Below are 24139 nucleotides of genomic sequence, written 5' to 3'. Positions count from 1 at the left end.
TGTGATAAGTTGGCGAAATAAAATTTCGAGATAGGAGAAATGGATTACTTATTAATAAGTAAGAGCCAGGAAAAAATTCAAGCTGGCAACTAAAATTTAGGAAAAATGAAATCTTAGTGTCTAAGAAGCAAAAGTCTCTTGGGCATTAACTTTTTTTAAAGTGGAAGTTTCAGATTGTAATAAAATGAATTAGAATAAGAGAGACAATTATTTGTACTAACTCTCTACCCACTGCAGAGCCAAGAATGTGATTACAGTTTAAAGCTGTGCGGACTCTAAAGTCACCAACGCTAGAAAGGTTATTCAAGCAAGAGAGAGAAACATAATACCACATTTTATACGACAGGTAAAGAAATGTCATTTATTTGAAGAACTTTTAGCACAAAATTTAACTTACCTCTGATAAAGCTGAGGAAAAGTGATTGCAGTTTTTGTGCATCAAATGATAGGCGTTGCCTTTGTATTCCTTTCCCAGTTCTTCTAGAATTTTTTCTATATCATCTTCTAGGAAGTCAGTGCTCCCTAAAACAACAGCTTCTCTTAAAGAACACAAAGAAGAAAAAAAAGAAAGAAAAAAAAAACATAGCTGTGTGAGTTTTAGGTATTTCTAAAAAGCATGCTGAATGATTTGTTTATTTCTCGGAATATCATAATTGATGTAACAAAGCGAGGTTAACGTAATAATATTAAAGGTAAATGAGATACTTAAAAAATTTCAGTTAATTTCCACTTTTCTGCACTACTTCTGAATAATATAAATACAAAATAAGACATTTTCTTTATAAAATGTCATTATGCTAAAAATGTAATATCAGAGTTATTTTTACAACTATTGTATAAATAGTTCTATTATTAGAGAACCAGATACAGGCTGCAAATATTCCTGCCTAATTACACACGCCATCAGGTGGCTGGCCAAATTCTCCTTCGGAAATAATCTTTTAATTTATCTGCTATTGTGTTGCAGTGAGATGAACTGCCAAACGACATTTTTTTTTTTTAACACTATAAAACCAAGAAAAAACCCCAACCCAACCCAAACCAACCCCTCACCCTAACTACTGCTCTGGAAATGCAACAGACATCATTCAATAGAAGGTGGACTTTTAGTCGGATACGAGTAAGGCGTCCAAGAGAGCTGAGAACACTTAGGAAACCTTATCTAGCAGTCTTGCCGACAGGGAGCCCCGGAGAAGAGGTTCAGGAGGGCATTACAGGCCCTGGGGTACGTGTTTCTATTCAGCGTGGGCCAAAAGAACCACGGACACAGTAGTGATAAACGTGTGTCGCCCTACACTGAATTTCAATGTGACAACCTCATTCACTATTTTTCATTTGGCACCTATTATAGGCCCAGAAGTTTCTTTAACTTTCCTTGAAACTAAAATATCACTGATGTATGTTCCAAACATCCTGTTAAATACAAACCTTAATCAAGGAATGGAACTTTGATGACTGGCATTCAGATTTCCAGTGCTGTTTGCTACTCATAAGGCTCCCCATGCACTCAATACCCACATATTTTGGGTTTATCACTACAAGGAATACATGTACTTTAAGACAGTTTTCTGAGTAATCAACTATCTAATTCTTTGAGATTTATAAACAGTACCCCTTTCACTGGGCAAATGAAGAGCTTTTTAATAGTGTTAGGTAGGTCACAATAAAACTTTCGTCCACCTCACTCCAAACAGGAGACTCAACGGAAGCAATCATTAGACATGAACGTTTTCTAAAGCAGAACTTGAGACAGAATAACGTAAACAGGTCCTCGGTAAAAGCAACAGACTAGGTTATTTCAGGCATTTGATTTGGCTGATTCCCATCTTTACACAACCACTTAGATCTGATTTAAAATAAAATGTCAGCAACTAAAGCAATGTTAAAAGACACATTTTAATTTCCTGGATTTTAATCTATAGAATGAATTCTGTATGTCTGAAAATAAGCTCTGGCATCTAAAACAGTGTAATAAAAATTATCCTCCCTACTTACTTAAATTTAAATGTTTCTCCTAGTTCAGAAGCATTTCCTGGGGAAATTTCAAATATTCCAGAAAAGGGGTAAGGATGGCCACCATAAGCAAATTCTGAAAAGAGAAAACTCATGATTTTTAGTATTTATCACACAAAACTTAACCAGAATGCTGAATTAGCTTTCATGGATGAGGACAAAAATGACACTAAATATTTTCCAGTTTATTAACACTTTCACAAACATCTCACTCAGTTATTACTTGTACAGAACAGTCGACACTAAAGACCTGAAACTCTAAGAATGAAAAACGCTCCGAGGTAATGCTGAGTTTGTTCTTCCTGGCAAGGAGAGTGACCGACACTCCAGAGTGTCAGGGCAGACTAAGTAGGTGGTCGGCTCGGTGTTTCGCCACTTTCTCAATGAAAATGATCAAATTTCAGACTTGTACTTAAATGGAAAGCTGTCTAGTAATGAGTTTCCATGGTACCCAGGCCGAAGACTCTCTTGGTTTATCTCTGAGTAAGAGCGAAACATTAGCAAAACTGAATTCAATTCCCCTCATTTGAGAAAAAATATACTGCCAAGTTAACACATACACTCACACACTCTCCACAGCACATCTTTCAGCTGGGAGGGAGCTGCTTGTACCACGGTGAACGTACAGCCAGGCTCGTCGCATACAAACTCTCCTTCAGAACAAAATGGAGACTGACTTCGGATCAGAGAGGAACTAAAATTTCTGGCTACAATTCTGTTATTAGATACTTAAATATTTAAGTGGCAAATCTTAGTCGGCTTATTTAAAGAATTCTGAACATGCTTAAATGAATCTCATCACTTAAAATTCATGAAATATAATCTTAAAAGGTCTAAGAACAAAGCATAAGAACAAGGCACATACCAAGTTTACTTTTGATTCAGACCTTTTAGAAAAAAAGCAATGATATAAATGAGAAATAAAGTGTTTAACATTCAATTCTGACATATACATTAATTTTTTTTTTAATGACAAAATTTTATAAACCACTGTAGATAATCAGGTTAGACAAGGAAAGATCATATTTGGATTTTTAACATTTTTTTAAATTATAGTAAGGAAAGCCACAGAGCCATTTATTCTCCTGTTCGAGAAGCAATCGTCCACTTTCAGGAATACGTTTTGCCTTGGCTTTGCTAAGCTTACAGACATGTTTTGAACAATGTTTCTAATCACTCTGACAGCAACAGACTAGTATGTAAGAACACCTGGGTTCAAGTTCTCATCCTGTTAATATCAGCAGTATGACTTTCCGCAGGTTTTTTCTCCCTTCTCATTTGTTTGTTTGTTTATTTATTTATTTGCTGTTCACAACTTTCAGCAGGTTTAAGCTTTGGTTTCTTCATCTGAAAAATGGAGAAAACGCCACATGCCCTTATCCACCTCACAGCAGCAGGGTCTTATGGTTCAAAACTTGATGGCACTTGAAAAATTGTAACACATCGTATGAATTCAGTTAAAAAGGGATTTACACATGGCTTTGGCAAAAGCCAAATCAAAGGAGGAGCAAACCCCCGACTACGATCCCACCCACAGCAATTCTCCTGCCGCTGACACTTTCAGCAGGAGTTTCAGCTTTTTGGGGAGTATTTGGTAGATGCAGCCTTTAAGTAGAAATGAGGCTTAAATAACAGATCCGTACAGCCGACATTTAATATGTGACATTACATCTAGAAGCAGCTAATGTGCAATATAAAAAAGGGCTAACAAAAATACTGACACATGTAAGTAAACGAGCCTGTTCTTTGTATTAGCTAAAGCTGGCGTGCAGTCTTTGGGGGTGACCAAGTAAATGGCGATAACACATTCTAAGAGGTGACAAAGGCTGCCTCGCTGAAATGAATGAAGGCATTTCTGCTATAGGGTGAGTTTATGATTCGAACTAATATATCATCACAACCCTGATGCAGCCGGGATGTGAGCTGTGGTATGCAGAACATCGCTGCTTACGGTCTGACCAGGAGAGTGGAGGACAGAACAAAGGGAAACGCTGCTGCCAACGGAGCTGCTGGCTTAAGTGGCTCCCGTCGCGTTTATCACGATGAAAGGTGATAAAGACTAAAAGGGGCTGAGTTAATGACGACGGCCATCATTCCGGAGCAATCGGTTAAGAGCGGTCAAGGGCAGATTTGCTCTGTGATATTTTAAAACTTTACAACTGTATATTTGATGGTCTATGAAAACAAAGTACTGAAATTCCCTCAGGAAATTGGGATTTCAAGTTTGACACTCTCTAGAATCAGCCCTTCCCAACCGAAATGATTGTTTCTATCACGTTCTTAGAGCGAAACAATCGTGGTATAACAATCTCAAGAGGTAAATATTTTGAGACATAGCATCTAGAATAAAGGATGACTAAAGGAACCTACACTCGTGTGCTTTGGCGCTTTTACCCCAAATATTCAACTTCAGGCATTTTTTCAAAATACAGTATAAAGGTACGGGGAGATGCTCTTCTCCTTTCTGCAATAAGATATGAAGACGGTTAAAATGAAAAGGGAGAGCTAGAGTTTGGATTTTGCAACTTCTCTAAAGGAAAAAGATCTTCAGAAAGTACATTGGGACGCTGTGTACACGTACCTCTGCCGTATACTTCAATTCCTGAATGAAAGACTCCAATTCCGATGGATGAGGTGTACTCGTTCATCCAGTACTAAGAGAGAAAGGAAAGATTCAGAATATCTGTTCGCGTACGACTCAACTTTACATTATAGGATGCTCCTACTCCCCAAATTGGCCTTTTCTAATCCCATTTCTTGATATTTTTCCTCGCCCCTCTGAAACTGCCGCGACAACGACCCATTTGGTCCTATCTCTGTGTGTTCGCCTGTGCCACATACCACCTGGGTAAGGCCTCTGGGGCAAAACGAATGTCTCGATTTGCTTACAAGCACATTAGCTAAGTAAGGCCTGGAGCAGAAGCCATAAAATATAAATCTGGTTAGGTTGTGGAAAGAATGGATACGAAAGCTCTCCTGTTAGTGACTTTTTAAAAAATCAAGACATTTGCATTCATATCTAGTTTTCTTCGATCTTAAGCATTCCCTTTTACTCTCTAGCGAGCTCCTTTAAGGCAGGGATATTTTATTCTTTTCAAAAAATGTTTTAAAAAGACATATATATGACATATGTAGCATATTGTGTCCTGATTCAGCTCAAAGTTTAATAATAATGTAGGAATAAATATAAAGCACAAAGGTTAGAACATTTTCTTATAATTGGCATGAAAAAAAATTCCCAGAAAAGGTAATATCTGAACTGGGTTTTTTAGGAACAAATGAGATTTCCTCATATAGAAAATTCTGGGGATGGATAAGCAGTGTGACATGAAATTATGGTGGATGAAGGAGAAAGGGGTTAAAAGGATAGAGTGGAGCAAGTTATATATAGAAGAAGGGAACTGAGTTAAAAGCTCATTAAACAAACATGTAACACTTAGTGTTACAAAACTATCAGGTTAGAGGGTACATAATTTGTCTTTAATTTTTCTAGGTTTATTCAAGTTTCAACCTTGACTCCAGACCCTTAGCCAATTTCTCCTGGACTTGGGAAAATGCACATTCTCACATATTGCTGGAAAAGCATAAATGGATAAAGTCAATTTTTTCCTGCTACAATGTAACTAGAAGAAAAATTAAGCAACAATAAACAAGAAATGTCTGAACAAGAACAAGGAACTCTCTCATCAAATATTTATTAAAATGGTATGGTACCACTGTTATAGGAATAGATCCTTGTATATATATAAGAATCTGATATATGATAAAGGTGGTCTTTAAAATTAATAATAAGGGATGTATTATTTAAAATGTGTTGACATTTCACATATCTAAAAATTCTAGTGTCTAAAAATAATCACAAAGAAAATAAAATACATTGAAAGAAATCTTAGATGAGAAAGCTAACCTAGCAAAACCTAGAATTTATAGAGAAAAACAAGATATTCAACATGAGCATTTACAACTTTTTATTGTGTAAAACTGTATTAATAAGGTCGAAAGATAAACAACACACAGGGAGTAAAGATCTGTAACGTGTATAACACAGATTAGTAGGAGAATACAAGCTTCCTTCTCTGTCTCATTCTATCTGGCTCCTGCTTTCGGCATCCTGAATTTAGATGGCGAGTCAGGAAAGTGAGGGATATCCTTTTATCGGAATCAATTTGATTTTGGATGGAGAGTAGTGAGGGTGCATATAGCAAGGGATTTCTCGAAATATTTATCTAAATATATTCAATTCTAGAGTTTGAGCGACAAAAGTTCAGACAGCAAGGGCTATTGTATTCAAAAGCTCCACTAAAACTAAACACAACACACAACAACAAAACCCAAAAACCCAAAGACAACTGAGCAGTCAGAAGAAATTAGTAGCCAACAAACATGAACTAACAAGGTCATTAGAAAAACGGTAATTAAAATAAGCTGCCATTCTTATTTTACCCATCAGATTGGCAAATACAAAAGCTATTGCTAATACTTGGTGTTGGTAAGGATGTGCGGAAGATACCGCAGAAAAATGAATCGATGACAATTAATTAACCATTGCACCTCTTGGAATCTATTCTATAGAAATACTTGAGCATATGTGAAGACATAGTCCAGGATATTAACTGCTATTGTGTATAATACTGAAATACTGGAAACTATCTAAATATCAGTAGGGGAATGGTTAAATTATAGTAAATCCATATTATGAACTATCATACAGCTACATTTTCCTATGTTATAAGGACCAAAAAAGATACCTTTGCAATGGAAAAATATGGCGAATATCATCTTATCCAAGTGATTAAACTGAGTATTGTCAACAGTTAGACAAACTGATGTCATACGCACCTGATGTAACGAATGAGAAAGCTCACATTTCCTGTTACTTTTCTTGTCAAATGTGCCAGACTATAACCATAAGGAAAAGGCAGGTAAGTCTGGACTGTAGAATATTCTGAGAAAAGTGGCCTGATCTTTTGAAAAATGATGACATGGAAGCCAAAAAAAGGGAGGCTACTTTTTAAAGAAGATTAAAAAGACATGACAAATGCAATGAAGGAATCTTAACTGGCTCCCTGATTGAGAAAAGAAAAAGAAAAAAAGAGGCCAAAAAGACATTATTGGGACAATGGCGGAGATATTAATAGGGACTATACAGTAGCAGTATTGTGCCAACTGAAAATTTCTTGGGTGTGATCACAGTGGAGATCACAGGTTAGGCAGAGGACGTCTGTTCAGGAAACGTGTTGCCGCAGAGATGAAAATGCGGTCATGTGTCTAACTCACCTTTGGTGTGGGTGTGTGAAAGGGTAAGAGAACGCAGCGCGGCTTTTCCGCTGGTGAATGTAGGGGAAGGGGATACGGATTGTACTCTTCTTACCACTTTTTGTCGGAAGGTTTAAACATTTTCGGAATAAAAAGGTCAGGCGAACTAAAGAGATTAATCTCGTCCTTGCCCTTCTGAGCTCCTTGTACCCTCCCCCTCTCCCCGCTTTTCGCAGAGCAGAAAACACCACGGCCGACCACCCCCGGCTGCAGAGGATTCTGCTAGTCTCTTCCCAGTCTGGAGTCTCCTGGGCAGCCAACTTCAAGGTCTTAAATTGCCTTTTCCATTTGAGAAATCCCATTGTTCATACTATTTGCAACCAATAATTTGGTCTGTGTGCTGCTGGCTTCCTCAATGGCGGCCCCGGCTCCGGATGCTGCCAGCTCGACCTACAGCTTTTCACGTGTGAGCTTCTCTTTCACAATACAGAGTATTTTCCAAAACGAGATACATACGGAACGGTTTGTCTACAACATCTACAATAAAACACTGTCCACAATGTTTTAAACTCATAGTAAATTGAGCATTTTTTCCATTTGATGTCTAACATCACTTAATTCTAACAACATATCTTTTACTGGAGCAGTAAATAGCCTTCTCAAAGTGTTTTCGTAATAAATTTCTATAATGGGAATCTAAATGTTTTATTAAGAGACAGAAAGATTTCATGAAAAAAAAAAAATTACACCCAATCAGTGGCTTTTGGTCAAAGGGTAAAAACAGGGTTAGGATGGGAATGCACTTGTCAGAGTGAGGTCCTGAACTCAGAAATCTTTTATTCTCTGGGCTTTCACAAACGAAAATCGTCTGTTCCACGCTGAGGGGTGTCACGCTTAGAACTCCCGCATGCTGCCTGGGAAGGTGCTATGCTGCGTTAGTGTGAAATTTCCCTGCATGCAAGACTTTACATTCTAAAAAATTAAAAAGGGTATATGCTTCGACACATTTTACAAATTGTGAAATCTGTAAAATGACAGAAACTTAAAAATCAGAGAAAAGTGTACCATCCAAAACCGCAGCCGGCCCTCAGGAGTCCAGTGCGCCGAGATCCGGCCGACCGCGGCGACACTGCAGCGGAGGGCGGCGGCCGGACGGCCCTGCCCGCGGCGCAGTCGTCTCCACTCTGAGGGGACGCTGGACGATCCGGCCAAGTGTTTTGCGAAGGTTATGGGAAGCCCACAAGTTGCGAGGAAAAGGATTTCTCAACCCGGAGCTGTTTCTTCGGACAGTATGAGAGAGATACCCACTCCTAACATCATTTCTTCCCAAAGGCTCGTCTCAGTATTCCGTGCCAGGCAGGGATCAATGCTGATGTTGATTACTCACTGCTACTAACAACGATCAGGGACTCCATAGTTTTTTGCTTTTCATATTTCTTTGTATTTTCTATCCCTAGAAAGGCCCTCAAATTTAAAGGTTAATTTCTTTTGAGAGATTAAAGCGACCATTTACTGGTCAGAAATCTATGAATAGACATCTCGACTTACCTTACAGATATAAAACAGATCATAAAGTAATACTATGAACTGTACATCAGCAAATTAGATAACGGATGAAATGTATACATTCCTGGAAAGATGCAAACTATCATAACTGACTCAAAGAGAAATAAAAAATCTAGATATATAATGAACGAGAATGAAAGAAGAGAATTAGTAACTTAAAAACTACCTACAGAGAAAAAAGGTTATGACCAAATGATTTCGGTGATTTCTACTAAATATTTAGACAAGAATCCATATCAATTCTTCAAAAACTGCTCCAGAAAATAGAAAAGGGAACACTTCCCAACTCATTCTATGGGGCCAGAATTAACTTGACACCAAAAACAAAGATTAATCTCTCCTATAAATACAGACTCAAAAATCCTCAACAAAAGACTAGGAAACTGAAGCCAACAACATATAAAAAAGGAGTCTAGACCACAAACAAATGGGCTTTCTTCCAGGAATGAAAAGATGGGTTTAATATCTGAAAAAAAAATCAATATAAATACTATATTAACAGAATGAAGTATGAAATCCACATGATCATCTCAGTAGATGCAAAAAGGCATTTGACAAAATCCAGCACTCTTTCATGATAAAAAAACACTTTAAAAAACTAGGAATATAAAGAAACTTCCCTAATCTGATAAAGGGCATCCATGAAAAACCCACAGCTAACATATTGATGGTCGAAGACTTAACGCTTTCCCTTTAAGATCAGAGACAAAACAAGGATGTCCGTGAAATACTGCACTGAATATTCTAGCCAGGGCAATTAGAGAAGGGGGGGTGGGGTGGGGAAAGAAGCTACCTAGACTGAAAAAGAAGTAGTAAAATTATCTCTATTTACAGATGGCATGATCTTCTATACAGAAAGTCATAAGGAATCTACTACAGAACTATTAAAACTAAAAAATTCAGTAAGGTTGCAGGGTATGAGAATAATATACAAACATCAATTGTTTTTCTATATACTAGCAATGAATGATACAAAAACAAAACAATTCCATTTACAGTTGCATTAAAAAATATTTAGGGATAAATTTAACAGACATTCCACACTGCCAGATTAGAAGACAATATTGTTAGGATGGCAACACTCCCCAAATTAACCTGCAGTCACTGCAAACCTCATCATAATCCCAGCCACCCATTTTGCAGAAATTGACATGCTGATGCTGGAAATTTAAGAGACGGATAATAGCCAAACAATCTTGAAAAAGTTGGAAGACTCACACTTCCTGATTTCAAAATCTAGTACGAGCTACAGTAGTCAAGACGGTGTGTAACTCTCGTAAAAACAGGCAAACAGATGAAGGGAATATAATTCAAGTTTAGAAATAAACCCTTACATTTATGGTCAATTGATCTTTGACAAGGGTGCCAAGACAGTCCAGTGGGGGAAAGAAACACTCTTTCCAAGAAATGGAACTGGGACAACTGGACATCCACATGCAAATGAATGACGTGGGACCCCCACCTCATACCATTAACAAAAATTAACTCGAAATGGATCAGAGTCCTGCATGTAAGATCTAAAACTATAAAACTCTTAGAAGAAAACAAAGTATATCTTCATGATCTTATATCAGGAAATGGTTTCTTAGTTTTGACACCAAAAGCACAAGCAACGAAAGAAAAACTAGATAACTTAGAGCTTATAAAATTAAAGACTTCTGCGCTTCAAAGGACACTATCAAGAGAGGAGGCAACCCACGGACTGGGAGAAAACGCCAACCAGCAAGTCATGTGTATGATAAGGGACGTGTATCCGCGATATGTAAAGAACTCCTAGAACTTAAGAACAAGACAAATAAACTGACTAAAGATGGGCAAAGGGTCTAACCGGGCATTTTGCTCAGGAAAATATACAATCCAAAACCACCAGTAGATACCGCTTCACACCCACTCAGAAGCCTATAATCGAAATGACAGATACACAAGTGCTGACGAGGACGTGGAGAAGCTGGAAGCCGCGCCACCGCTGCCGGGGATCTGAAACGGTGTGGCAGCGGGGAGGGCGGGCAGCGAGTTCCTCACAGTGTTAGGCCTGGAGCGTCGTGTGACCCAGCGATTCTGCTCCTGGAAAATGAATACCGGCAGTCACAACAGCACTCGGAATCGATGTTCACAGCGGTATTACTTGTAACAGCCCAAAAGCAGAACAATCGAAATGGCCATCGACTGAGAAATGCATCAAGAGCGGTGTATCCACACAGTGTAATAGCATTACTTCGGTAAAAACTAACAAAGTACTGACGCAGGCAGCAACGTCCGTGAACCCTGACAGCACGTCAGGCGAAGGGAGCCGATCACAAGTGACCACATAGCGTATGGTTCCGTTTGTATGAAATGCACAAGACAGGTAAATTTACACAGACAGAAGGTGGCTTAGTGGTTACCTAAGACCGGCAGGTTTGCAGGAAAATGGGAGTGATTGCTAATGGGTATAGGATTTCTTTTGGGGAAGGTGAAAAATTTCTAATATTGATTGTGATGATGGCTGTACTATTCTGGGACTACACTAAAATCCATTGAATTGTACACAAAGGGTGAACTGTATGGTATGTGAACTATATCTCATGTAGTTCTATACTAAAAAATGCTAGAAGGATGTACTAACTTATACCAAATGGCAGAAGAGAATATAGTTTTACAGTTGGTAAACCTAAACAAAAATTATTCTATAAATACCATGAGTCCCCCAAGGGAAAATTTTCCTTCAGACACATACTTTGTCTACTCATGAAGAATAAAAGTTTCCACTTCTCTGTTCTTATTCTGAAAAAAAGGTCCAATATAAAATTTACTATGAGTGAAATAAAATATATAGATTATGAATGAGGGTCTTTTGACCAAAAAAGAAAAAAGAATTGAAAAAAATACTTGGTACTCTAAAACATTTTCTAACACAAAAGATGGTCCAATTAGTTCTTGAACTCAAATCCCCAATTAAAAACCTTTAAAAGGGTGACTTTCAAGACTGCAGTCTTAATTCCAGACAGCTGCCTACAAAAACATATGGAAAACGGGCTACTAACAACACATCAAGAATAGAAAAAAAGTCAACTCTATATACACATGTTCTGGTTAGCCACATCTTCATAGACAAACAGCAGTACATTACTGACAAAATCTTTAGAATTGCCATTATGAAGCTGTTTTTCTTTGGTGTGATTTTTTTTCTGAATGGATTTAAAAGGAACGAGGGTAAACTGTCCATGGAGAGTTGGTCAGGAAGAGTCGCCCTCTAAACGTTTCCGCTCCTGGTAGGGCTTCCTGGCTCTAATTAGTGAACACGCCTCGAAGGCTCAATCTTTAAAACCTGGGCAGGCTGCCTGTGGAAGACAGCGTTTAATTCAAGGTCAGCATGCCTCAGCGAGCCCTTCTGCCTCGAAGCCCTGCCAAGGCTATGCAGACAATATGGATGATGCCTAATTTAAGTGGGGATTTAATGAGATACCTGTAAACAATTGAAACAAAAAAAGCACATGAAGACCGAGCCTTTTACTGAATGATTTCAGGTATAAAACTCCCCTACAATGAATGACTTGCTGTTGCTATCATGCTGAAGTAATTGCTATCCTCGCATGATTTAAGATTTCTGAAATTAATAAAGCTTCTCAATGCTTCTCTATCTTGGCTTCTATCCTATGTCATTGCTTTAAAAAATTATTTACTACCATCAGAACATTGCACATGGCACCTCTGGAAATAAAAGTCTCCCTACATGGTTAAGAGAGTTTCTCAAACTTACGATGTGGAAATTCATGTTATTGTAGAACATGGCAAAACAATGACGTTTTCTAACTGAAAATATATCATAAATATGCAACATGCAATCACAGCCAGGAACATGTATCCATGAAATATTAACAAAACAAGCTGCTAAATTAGATATGACTGGATGTTAGCAAGATTTGTTCATTTTTGTTGGGTATGTGTTCCTTGATATTGTTGTCTAAATAGTAGGAGATGCTAAAAGTTTAAAATCACGTACTTGGGAAAAATGGATAATCCAGGACAAGTCTGACCAAAAGCTTAGCCTTTTACTTGAACTGGGAAAAGAGTGCTTTTACTCCGAGCGCCCGGGCCGAGGTTGAGTACAGTTCGTACTCAGGAGGCTGCGCTCCCAGACTCTGGGGCCGGCCTTCAGAGTTTACCGCACAAAGGCCACACTGTGGGACGGAGGAGTGACACAGAACGCTGGGGGCAGGTCCAACGAAGGAGGCTGTATATTCGAGTTTTCCCAGTGCTGACACTAGATAATCCCTCAGCGAGTCTATGTGTGTTCGTTTCAGTTAATTCACAGTTTGATTCTTCGCAAACCCTTCCTAACACACCAAAGCAAACAGTAAGTCAGCCAGATGCTGCCGCAAACGGTCTCTCTTGAACCATGAGACGGCAGCGGAGTTACCACAACATCTCATGTCAACCACCTACCTAAACCATCCCAACTGAGGATGTCATTTGGTCAGCTGAACCTAGGGCTGTCTTTCCCTGAGGGACAAACGGGAAAGCCTCGGCATTCCTCTGCTCCAGTTTAGGTCACAAGGACAATGCTTCTGTTATGTTTGAATTTACTTCAGAGATTATTGCTTGGATTAAAAAAAAAAAAGGTTGATTCAAATATTAACACTAACGCCAAGTTGGAGCATCTGAACTATAGTGGAAAGGATGCTGGAATCTGGGGTGCTCTGCCTTATTTGTTTTCATAAATATTTGATAACTTTTAAAGGTACTGAATCTGTTTCAAAAGTTTGATTTTAATTCAGATCCTGAGCCTGAATGCCTTGGTTCAAACTCTGGCTTCACTAGTTCTAGTGGTGTGACCTGGGGAAAGATCCTTATCCCTTCCGTATGTATAAAATGGAGGTAATAAACAGCATCTGCTGCAGAGGGCTGCTGTGAGGATTAGATGAATTAATGATGGATGAAGTACTTAAAGAGTGCCTGACCCACAGCGAACATGAACTGTCAGTAGAGGTACCGACACTATCATCCTTTCCTAATATTTCTGTTCCGGCAGATCAGTTCTGGCTATCTGTTACTTCTCAGAATTTTCAAGAATCTTTGGCAGTCTACGTCAAATAACAAGGAGTGAGTGGTGACTCACTAAACTGAACGGCAAATCATGGCAGTCAAGACTCCTACGAGCACTGATTCGCAGTCTGGAGAAGGACAGATCTGAGCAAAAGGTCTCTGCAAGAAAGGCAGAGTTTCACGGGACGCTCACACCTCCCTCTGGCTCTGGGACCTTCTGGACTTGCACTTCCTGAGGCCGCAGAGACGGTCAGCACACAGGAGAGCCCTGGGGAGGCCCGCCCACACACACTTTACCTCCTCTGACACCAACCAGTGTCGCTGGTTTAGAAGGCTTTTCGAAGCATTCTAAAAGTATTAATGTAAGAGGAAACAAGTCACAGTAAATAATCATCTTAAAATATGTGGGAAAGCAAAAAATACATATGAGTACAATTACTTTTGAGCCCAATTTTGCCTCAATGCAAAAAACTGGCCTAAATATTTCCATTTATTATTTTAAAGCACTGACAGAAGTGAACTTCCTGTGCTATATTACTGCCATATTTTAAAATGTTAAATTATTCTTCTGACAGAGAACTTTCACTAAACTTCATTTTAGTCAGTGATTTGCTTTATCAATTTAATAAAATTTTATGCTTCCTGTTTGCAAGCAACAGAACGATAAATGCTATCTCCCTAGCCTGGAACTTAAAACACTTAATATAACCACTTAGGTAGGATCTGGGCCTGTCTTCCTTAAAAGGTAGCATTAAATAATCTGAGTAAGTATAAAGTATGACTGTTCCTCTGAAAAACTAGAATGAGGGTTCATCTGGATTCAAGCAAGAGTTTTACTTAATTCCTATAAAGAGGTGCTTAGGGAATAGAAAAGGCGTTTTGATTGAAATAAAAATCCAAAGTAAACTGTGACTAGTGGAGACTGTGGGATAATTACTACAGCATCATCTCATATAAAACTGCCCTTGATGCCCACACTGTTAAACCACTTCATGATGTCTTTTTGGTACCACTAGGTTGAGTCCCAGATAATCTTACAGCAAATGCTATTTCATAGTAAGCCATATTACAATGCTATCAATGGTGCCTTAGCATTGAGCTAGTCATAAAGCAGAGTTGATAAAAACTCACTGAATGAACTGAGATATTTTAGTGTCTAACGTGAAATCATGAACACCCAGGGCCATCTGTTAACTTGCTTCCTGCTGTAAGAATGAATGAATTCTATCCCATTATTCTTATTTCTAAGAAAATGTCCAATCTTTTCACTACTAGAGAATATTATCTAAAATAAGCACATCATTCACTTTCTAGGTCTGAGGAAAAAAAATTCTTTCTATAACAAAAACATTACAATGTTATATATAAATTGACAAATTAGGTATTAAGCCTCAATCTTTGAAAGTAATCTCTCCTGACTACAAAAGACCTGGCAGTAATTTTTAGTTAATAGTGTTTCAAGTTTTGTAAATGTTCTGTAACATTTTTTTTCATTTCTTTTTGAGAAACATATGAACTAAGGCTAGGGTAGCCATACTTCCTTGTTCACACCCCCTTTTCTCTCAAGTCTCAGTTTTGACGATCATTTTAAGGTGAGCCTAAGGCTGGCCTTCTTAAGGGCTGACTATACTTGGGTCTTAAACGCTCCCGAGCACTGTCCTGCACGCAAGTGTGAGTACACACAACTTTATACTTACCTCACAACCTAAAATCAAGGAAAATGTGGTGCTATGTATAAAGCTAAAGCTTCCTCCTCTTTATGGACTAGGTAAATCAATTTTCAAAACAAAATTATTGTGCTTGCCAAAGGCCTAATTTTTAGGATCCACAACAAGGTACACACAGGATCACTGTGAATGGATACGTTAAAGCAGAATAGAGTTTTAACAGTCCAATCAACAGCGAGCCAAATGCCCCTTGAATATTTTTAAGACTAAATCTATTTTCTATAGCCCGCAGCTTGACTCTACTAGTGATGAGAAATAGACGAGGCAGGGTACTGTCGTCGGTTCTTGGTTCTAATACCACATCTCTATCAGAAGACCAAGCTCTTGGCAAGTCTCTCCTATCAGGCACTTACTTTAGTTGTGTCTATGGCTGTGTCAAATATTTTCATAAGAGTGAAACTTCTTTTAAGGTCTACTTACACTTGATTATCCCCCTGAATTAGGCTCTAAAATCCATGAGGTCTGAGACTGAGCCTTAGTTAATTCTGTACCGTCCACGATGCTCGGTATTATATATTATTGAACTGCATTACACTCAGTACACCTAGTAAACCACTCAAGTACCTGACGAGCTGAATGCAGCAAGGAGTCTATTCCCTTTCAGCTGCCAAGCACCAGCGATACAGATGCAAATGAAGTTCCCGTCCCGGAGCTTGCAATCTTGAACTCTATCTTTAACTGCAGGTTACAACCCACTAGAGAATCCTGAAATCATTTCAGTAAGTTGCACCAGCATTATTTTAAATGAATGAAAAATGATGGAATCGAACTTATCAGAGGACATCACACATAACAGGGTGTTTCCTGAACGTCTGGCTTTTTATAACGGGTATGATGTAAAATGTATTTCCTGGTTGGTCCCAAGATAAATATTGAGAAACATTGTTCTAGGAGGGTCCCCTGCATCTCAATTTAAATCTCATTTTGAATGTACCAGCAAAGCTATAAATAAAGCAAGTAGACAACCGTGGTCCAGTACATGCAGGCACACCTCCTAAGTGTCAGGGGCTCTGCTGGACCCTGGGCTGTGACGGTGACTCTCACAGTCCTTGTCCGTAGGAACATGTTAAGAATGTAACAACTGCAGTTTGGTGAGTGTTAACACAAACACGTGCACATCAGCGACAGTTTTCTGGATGCTACTCTAAAACGTTCTTTCACGTACTCGTTCACAATGAATACTTTGAATACTTTTTAGCAGTTGTAACACTTAATACCTTGATCACAAAGTCCATGTAAAACAAGTAAATCATGTTAGGAGTGTGCAGACAAATACTGTGCCCAGTACCATGTAATGAGTAGCTAAGCTGAAAACGGAACCTTTCTTAGCCTTCACCTACGGCTTTTCCTGTCATGCAACCCTACTTCCTCACAGAGCGCCTCATGCGGCCTTGATTTTCTTGACAATCCTCAAGTATTCTGAACAACTACAGAATAAGATAAAGCTTATTACTATTAAGTCATTGTTTTTCCTTAAGTGCGAAATTATGGTGAGCCCCCGTGTGCCGCATCACAAGTGAAAAGAAACAGCCTCACCTACTATTTGCCTAAGTTCCCTACGACATCCTCACTTGATCACCGACTCAGTAATGCAGAGACCTCCTATTCTGAGAACTATAACTAACCCTCATCTCTGAAGGAGAGAGACTCTAGGGGATGTGTTCCTTTTGGAAAGTAGAATTTCAACTGGACTTTCAACCAAACCACCCTTTTTATACTGTTCAGTAAACTGGAATACACACAATCGATCACACTGAGAAATGCTGGCAACAATACCATGTAGAAGTCCTTATCTGGTGGTACTTTTACTTTACTGCTGGACAGTGAGCTAGAAATTATAATTACACTGTAGTATACAAACCAATCTCAGGCTAAGCTGTTTATTTTCACGATTTCCACAGATGTTTAAGGACTTCTAAATTAATTCCATTAAGTTTATCTGGCTGAAAGGCCAAAGGCCAGCTGTCAATTCTCACACACAAGGGGCAAAACAATTAGCCCCAGTGTTTTACATACGCTGTGACGGAGGTTCCAGGGCTGCTGTCAAACACAGACAGCCTGCTTTTAACGCCTCAAGCTGGACGGCACTTCGTTCTCTGTAGTGTAGCACTCCTTCGGAAAAAGTGAGCAGAGTCCAAAGATCAAGGTATTAAGTGTTACAACTGCTAAAAAGCATTCAAATGGGAGTTTGTTTGGTTTCTATGAACCTGCAAATAACGAAGTTAGCAATAACAATAGCGAACGCTTTCTACTGCTTATCATGTGCGAGGTACCACTCTATGCATGTTATGTAAATTGACTCATATGATCCTTACAATAACCCTGTGAGCTAGATCCAGTCCCACTCCAGACGGAACGGAGGCACAGAGAAGTTAAGTAACTTTCCCAAGGTCACACAACTAAAAAGCAGGAGGCAGGATACAAACCCATGAATTCTGGTTCCCGGCAACGGCACAAAGACAACTGTGTTACACTGCAGCTGACCTTGAGTAACATGCATTTGAACGACATGGGTCCAGTTATACGTGGATTTTTTTTCAATAAATCCACTGGAATATTTCTGGAGATTTGTGACAATTTGAAAAAATTGCAGACTAATCACATAGCCTAGAAATAGTGACAAAATTGAGAAAAAGTTAGGTATGTAATGAAGGCATAAAATATACTTTCTCTTCCTTATGATTTTAGTAACATCTTCTCTTCTCTAGCTTACGTTATTATAAGCATTATAAGGGTCGACTGTACTTTTAACAGACTCCAGACAGCAGGCTTGACCCAGGAAGAGGCTGACAGAGCCCCTGCCGCCCCCGCCTCAGCCACGACTCCCTTACATGCCAGTACTCCTGTTCTGAACCAGGGCAGATGGTCCTGGGGCTCTCACCTGCCAGCCCCCAGGGAGAGCTCTTAGGACAGCAGTGAGAAGCAGGCCCCTGCAGGGGAGCAGCCAGCCGGAGAGAGGCTGAAACATCTAGGCCGTCGCTGGTGGCCGACAGCACGCTGCCGCTTCCTCCAGTGAGCAGCGGCCATGAACGAGATGGCACAGGGGAGAAAGGAACTGCTTCGGGATGACAAGTCCTAGGGGAACTTCGGGCAAGTCTCACAAACCTCAAAAGCAATTACTATATATTTTGCTCGGTTCTGGATTTGCTAGTCTCTTTAAAGTAACACCGGGCACTTCTGAAGCTGGTTAAAGACACAAACGCCTAGTCCGAGAGCACGGCGCACACTGACCGCACTGAGGCACCCCACTGACGTTCTTTGGTTCTGATGGAGGACTGGATGACGACATGCAGGGCGCGTCCACGTACTGACCGGAATGGCGGCGGAGGGGCGAGCACTGAGGCGGAGCGGGAGGTGCCCAATCTGAGAGAGGGGACAGCTCCGGCACACGGCGGGGGGTCTGGCCTCAGACCAGGCGGGGGACTCAGCCCATTCCCGGACACAGGAGGGGGGCACACCACAGCAGGACAGCGGTGCGGGGAGAATGGGAAGATTCTCTTCGATTCCCCTCCCGCCACCCCCACCCTCTAGGTGAAAAAAGCAGCGAAGTCATCAGCTGAGAGCTCAGAATGGGGAGCGCAGAAAGTACTGCTGTGGCGTTGGGGCGTGGGCAAGTCAGCTGACCAGAGGAGGATTGCCAGATAGCATGCAGGGTCCTCCTGGGGTTTGTAGTCACGATTTTAAGGTGAGATTCGTCAGTATAGTTGTTTTTCTCCAGCTGCTGAGATGTAGGGTACGTGGAGGGTGCAATTCAATGAGGGCCGCAGGCAAGCATGGCAGACGGCATGACTGTAACGGCAGAATTATGACTACAGAATCTCACTCAGATGAGGCAGGGAGTAAGGAGTGATCTCAAGGAACTGGCTCACATGATTGTGGGGGACGGCAAGTGTGGAAGGTACATGGCAGGCTGGAGACCCAGGCGGGAGCTGATGCTGAATTCCTTCCTCAGGGGACCTCAGTCTTGTCGCTTAAGGCTTCAACTGATTGGACGTGGCCCACCCACATTATGGAGGATAATCTGCTTTACTCAAAGTCTACTTGTTTAAATGCTGATCATATCTAAAAACCACCTTCACGGCAACATCTAGGCTGATGTTGACTAAACTGGGTTCCAGCTCAGCTTAGCCAAGTTCATACACAGAATTAGCCATTACAGAAAAGTCCACACATGTAAGGGGTACGTCTGTCACTACTCAGTCACTGAGTCCCAAAGAACACAGAGTGGACGTCAGTTTAGGAAGGGGTAAAAGATGAGGACAAAGAGAGAAACACGCCACTTCCCAGGGATGGGGGACGGAGAAACAACGCGGAGGTGAAGGGCACAGATTCGGGCGTCAGGGCGCGACCGCTTCTGGCGTGAACGTGAGCAGGTTCTTCGACTAAGCCTCGGTTTCGTCATCTTAAAAAGGGACAATAATATGAGGGAAAGGCTTATTTAGCACAATGGCTGGCATACAGAAATCACTAACAAAATGTTAATTCTTGTTATTGTGGGAAGACTCAATATTGTAAATCAATTCTCCCCCAAAATTATTCATACATCTATTGTTATTACACTTCAAATCTCAGCGAGTTTTTTTTTCTACAAATTGATTCTAAATTTTATTTGAAAAATGAGTAAGAAAAATGAAGAAAATTCTGAAAGAGAAGAGAAACCTTCAGCATGAGATGTCAAAACGCACTAGAACACTGCAATTAAACTTCTGATAAAGGTGCAGGAAGGCGCATGCACATGAAGGAACAGCGAAGAAAATCAAGAAATAGGCTCATATGCCCATGAGCATTTGGTCTAGGTTCACTGTGGCGTGTACCTCCAATCAACATAGGGAGCTACAGCCCGTTCAGGAGATCGCAGTGGGATGACTGGCCTTCCACCTGGGAACACACATGTAGGTTATTTCTAGAATTTCACGCCAAGGAAACTTTTTCTAGGGATGACATGAAAATGAAAGGTCATAAAACAATAGTTTTGACCGCGTAAGGCAAAGGACACTATGAACGTACTTAACAAGTTTAACAGGGGACTGTAATTTACTTACGTTCCTTTCATAATTTATATGCTTGGTCCTACTTGTCTTCATTTTACATTTTTCTCTTTTTGTTTTCTCTTACAACATATGGACTACATTTTCTCTGCTGTTTGCCCTCTAGTTCTGACTTTATCCCAAAAATACCTACATCTACATGAAAAAAAATTTACACATACACTGCAATCCAATTTTCCAATACCAACAGGAATCGATTGCACCTACTGACCTGCTTCTCTTCTGCAGGGCCGCTGGATGCTTCTGCCTCCGCCCTCACCCGAGGTTTGGTGGACATAATCTGAGAATTTTTTAACATCACGTTCATTCTCTTTGAAGAGTGATTCTGGACACTGGCACTGTTTTCACCCATATCTGTATGATAGATGCCCATGGCATTTTCTTTTATACTGTCACCACCTGATTCTTAAGTTTTTGAGTCATCTTTTGACTCTCCAACAGTATCTGATACGGTCTGTGGCCTTTTGCACAGAGATGACAACTTGAGAAGCTGTAGCATTCAGCCCGAAATGTTTTCCTTTTCAATACTCTGTAGATAATGCTCCATTTTCTTAGAAATGGAGAAGTCTGAAGTCAGTCTGATTTTGTCCCCTTCTAGTAATTTTTTTTGCCTGTGTGTATTTGTAGGACTTTTTTCCCCTTTAGTTTTATAATTTGAAAGTTAAACCAGGCTTTGGCTGAAAGTTCCTAACTTTTAAAAAATTCTGCCTAGCACTTCATCCTTTTGGATACTGACACTTCCAGAGTCTGAGAGATGTTCTGAATCTTGCTATTTTCTCTTCAGTTTTCTATCTGTTAAATGACACCCATTGTAGTTTTAAAGTTGGCGATGGTGCTTTTCACCTCTGTAGAATGTATCCTAATCTCAGGGGGTTCCTTCTTGGGACTGCCTATTCTATTTTCAATGATCCTCGTCAATCAGAAATTCTCCTAAAAACTTCATTTGTTTCTTGCCATACATTTACTTAAGAGGCACGTGGCCCAATTTATCTTTTGTAATAGCTTACCCTCTGCCTGGAACATTCTTTCCCTGGCGTACCCTTTAGAAATGCCTTCTTCATGGTGAGGCCTGTCTTGACCACTTGATTTGAAATTGCAGTAGCCACTGCCCTTCCCCCTCCCTCCTTTATATAATTCTTCTTTAGCCCTATAGCCATTCACTGTACCTACCACACATTTTACTTATTAAGTCTATTTTGTTAACAGAGGCCCTTGATATATGAGTTAGACATTACCTTATTTAACCATCCACATGTATTTTCTGGATAAAAATTTCAAAAAGCAAAAAAGAAAAAGAAAAAGTCCCACTTTTAGCCCTGGGAAAAATAAAGAATACTATAGAAAAGATGGCAATTCTTTCCAAGCTAACATATAGGTTTAGTGCAATTCCAATTTAAAAAAAAAAAAAAAAAAAACTTATGGCGTACTGGGTATATATGTATATATTCCCAAAAAACTGAAAGCAGATTTTATACACTTATGTTCATAGCAGTATTTTTCACAATAGCTCAAAGGTGGAAGCAACCCAAATGTACACTGATAAACGAATGGGCAAACAAAATGTGGTGTATACATACAATGGAATAAATGCTATTCGGCCTTAAAGAGGAAACTCTCACACATGCTACAACATGGGTGAACCCTGAAGATACTATGCAAAGTGAAATAAGTCAATTACAAAGAGACGAAGACTGTATTCCCCTTAGATGAGGTATCTAGTCACATTCGCAGAGACAGAAGGCAGAATGGTGGGACCCGGGGCTTGAGGGAACGGGGAAAGTAGAAGTTGTTTAATGGCTACAGAGTTTTAGTTTTCAAAGATGAAAGGTTCTGGAGATTGGTGGCACAATGTTGTGAATACACACTATTGAACTCTACAGCTAAAAATGGGTCAGATGGTAAACATTGTGTGTTTTGGAACACAATTAAAAAAAAATTTATGCTTCTTTTTCAGAGAGCCTTATAAAATATTCCTAGAAAAGGAAGTGAATAATAGCCAGCCAAGAAAACCTGGGAATAATAAGGGAAACTGGCCCAGCCATATAATTATAAAATTATTATAAAATAGTACAGTAATGAGTAGACTCAATAATTCTGTATGGGCAAGAATTTAGTATTATAACTAGGATGACATCACAATTTAGTGAGGAAAGACATTCACTTCAAGCAATGTGGGGTCAATTAGTTAATTTCTAAGTTTTGGGGGTAGGGGACCATCAGCGATATACCAAAATACATTCCAGATAAATAGAAACTTGAAATTATTTTCATGTATCTCACTTCCCTTTATGACATTTATGCCTTTCTTATACTTTAAGATTTTTTTTTGGCAATCTTCCCTTTAAATTCTATTAACCAACTGGGTGACACTTAAACAATAAGCTGCTTTTGACAGTCGACAAATGGAAAGTATGAGTCCATCCTGTCTTTAAAAAATCCACTTCACAAAAGCAATCACCTAAAACAGTAGGCTCTCCTTGGTAGTTACAAGTATTTAATTTGTAAATTTCATTAAATTCTATTTTAACTTTATCCAGCATCATAAATGTGACCTTGGAACTGATACACGACACCACTGCAGGTTGAAGGGCCCGTGGACACCAATATGCTTGGACCCCTTAACATCTGAGCATCTGCCACCCAAAAAAGGTTTCCATACTTTAATTTTTGAATACTTCAAATTTTCCATTTTAAGTTAATATTTATTCCATGCCAAGTCAAAGGGTTGCTAAAAGGGAACACTGAACATATTTAAGTTTACAAAATACCTTTCACAGATGGTGTGGTGGGCAGATGAGTCCTTAATATGGCAGACTCTAGTCTCTGGAACCTGTGACCATGTTACATCACGTGCAGACAGACTCTGCAGGTGTAACTAATATCATAGACCTTAAGATAGGGAGATTATCTTGGATACCCCCGTGGGTCCCATATAATCACACGAGCCATTAAAAGCAGAGAACTTTATCTGGATGGAGGCAGAAGAGACGTGGCTGAAGGGGAAGGCAGACATATTTGAAGAGGACTCAACGCGCTTTCGCTGGTTTGAAGAAGACACAGGTGAAGAAGGCAAGAAACTTTAAGCAGCTGGAAAAGGCTCTCAGGTGACAGCCAGCAAGGAATGGGACTGCTGCCCTATGACTGCAAACAACTGAATTCTGTCACAATCGAATGACCTTGGCAGAGATCTGCCCCCCAGAGCCCAGGCTGGCTGACGCCATGACTCTAGCCTGTGAGGCCTGGAGCAGAGGAACGGCCCAGCCCACCGGGATTTCTGACCTGCAGAAGTGGGAGATAATAAATCTGCTGAGTTTCTGGCAATTTGTTACTGCAGCAGCAGAAAATAAATACACACAGTGATTGAATTATTTTCTTATATAGACTAAACCGAAAAATAAAGATACTGCCACAAATAATGTAGGAGGACAGATCTATGACTACCTTCTTTTTTTTTTTTTTAAAGCCAGAGTCATGGGTCATTGTTTCTACGTGTAGTGGTAGAAA

At 39.8% G+C, this 24139-nt stretch overlaps 1 protein-coding gene across 2 annotated transcripts in view; it reads right to left on the bottom strand.

Annotated features, from left to right (window-relative positions):
* DESI2 (desumoylating isopeptidase 2) overlaps positions 1-24139 on the bottom strand; it is a 39264-nt gene that overhangs the window by 9560 nt on the left and 5565 nt on the right. The window contains exons 2-4 of one of the 2 annotated variants that reach the window (XM_016151265.2): positions 4595-4667; positions 1996-2089; positions 398-539 (exon numbers count right to left, since the gene is read on the bottom strand). In XM_016151265.2, coding sequence (XP_016006751.1) covers positions 398-539; positions 1996-2089; positions 4595-4667 — 309 coding nt within the window. The remainder of the gene's footprint in view (positions 1-397; positions 540-1995; positions 2090-4594; positions 4668-24139) is intronic. The other variant, XM_016151267.2, reaches the window with a different exon arrangement.

This window comes from Rousettus aegyptiacus, unplaced genomic scaffold, assembly GCF_014176215.1.
Source record: "Rousettus aegyptiacus isolate mRouAeg1 unplaced genomic scaffold, mRouAeg1.p scaffold_m13_p_18, whole genome shotgun sequence".
Taxonomy (NCBI): domain Eukaryota; kingdom Metazoa; phylum Chordata; class Mammalia; order Chiroptera; family Pteropodidae; genus Rousettus; species Rousettus aegyptiacus.
Note: the sequence above shows the minus strand (reverse complement) of the source record. Positions and strands in the feature narration are given on the sequence as shown.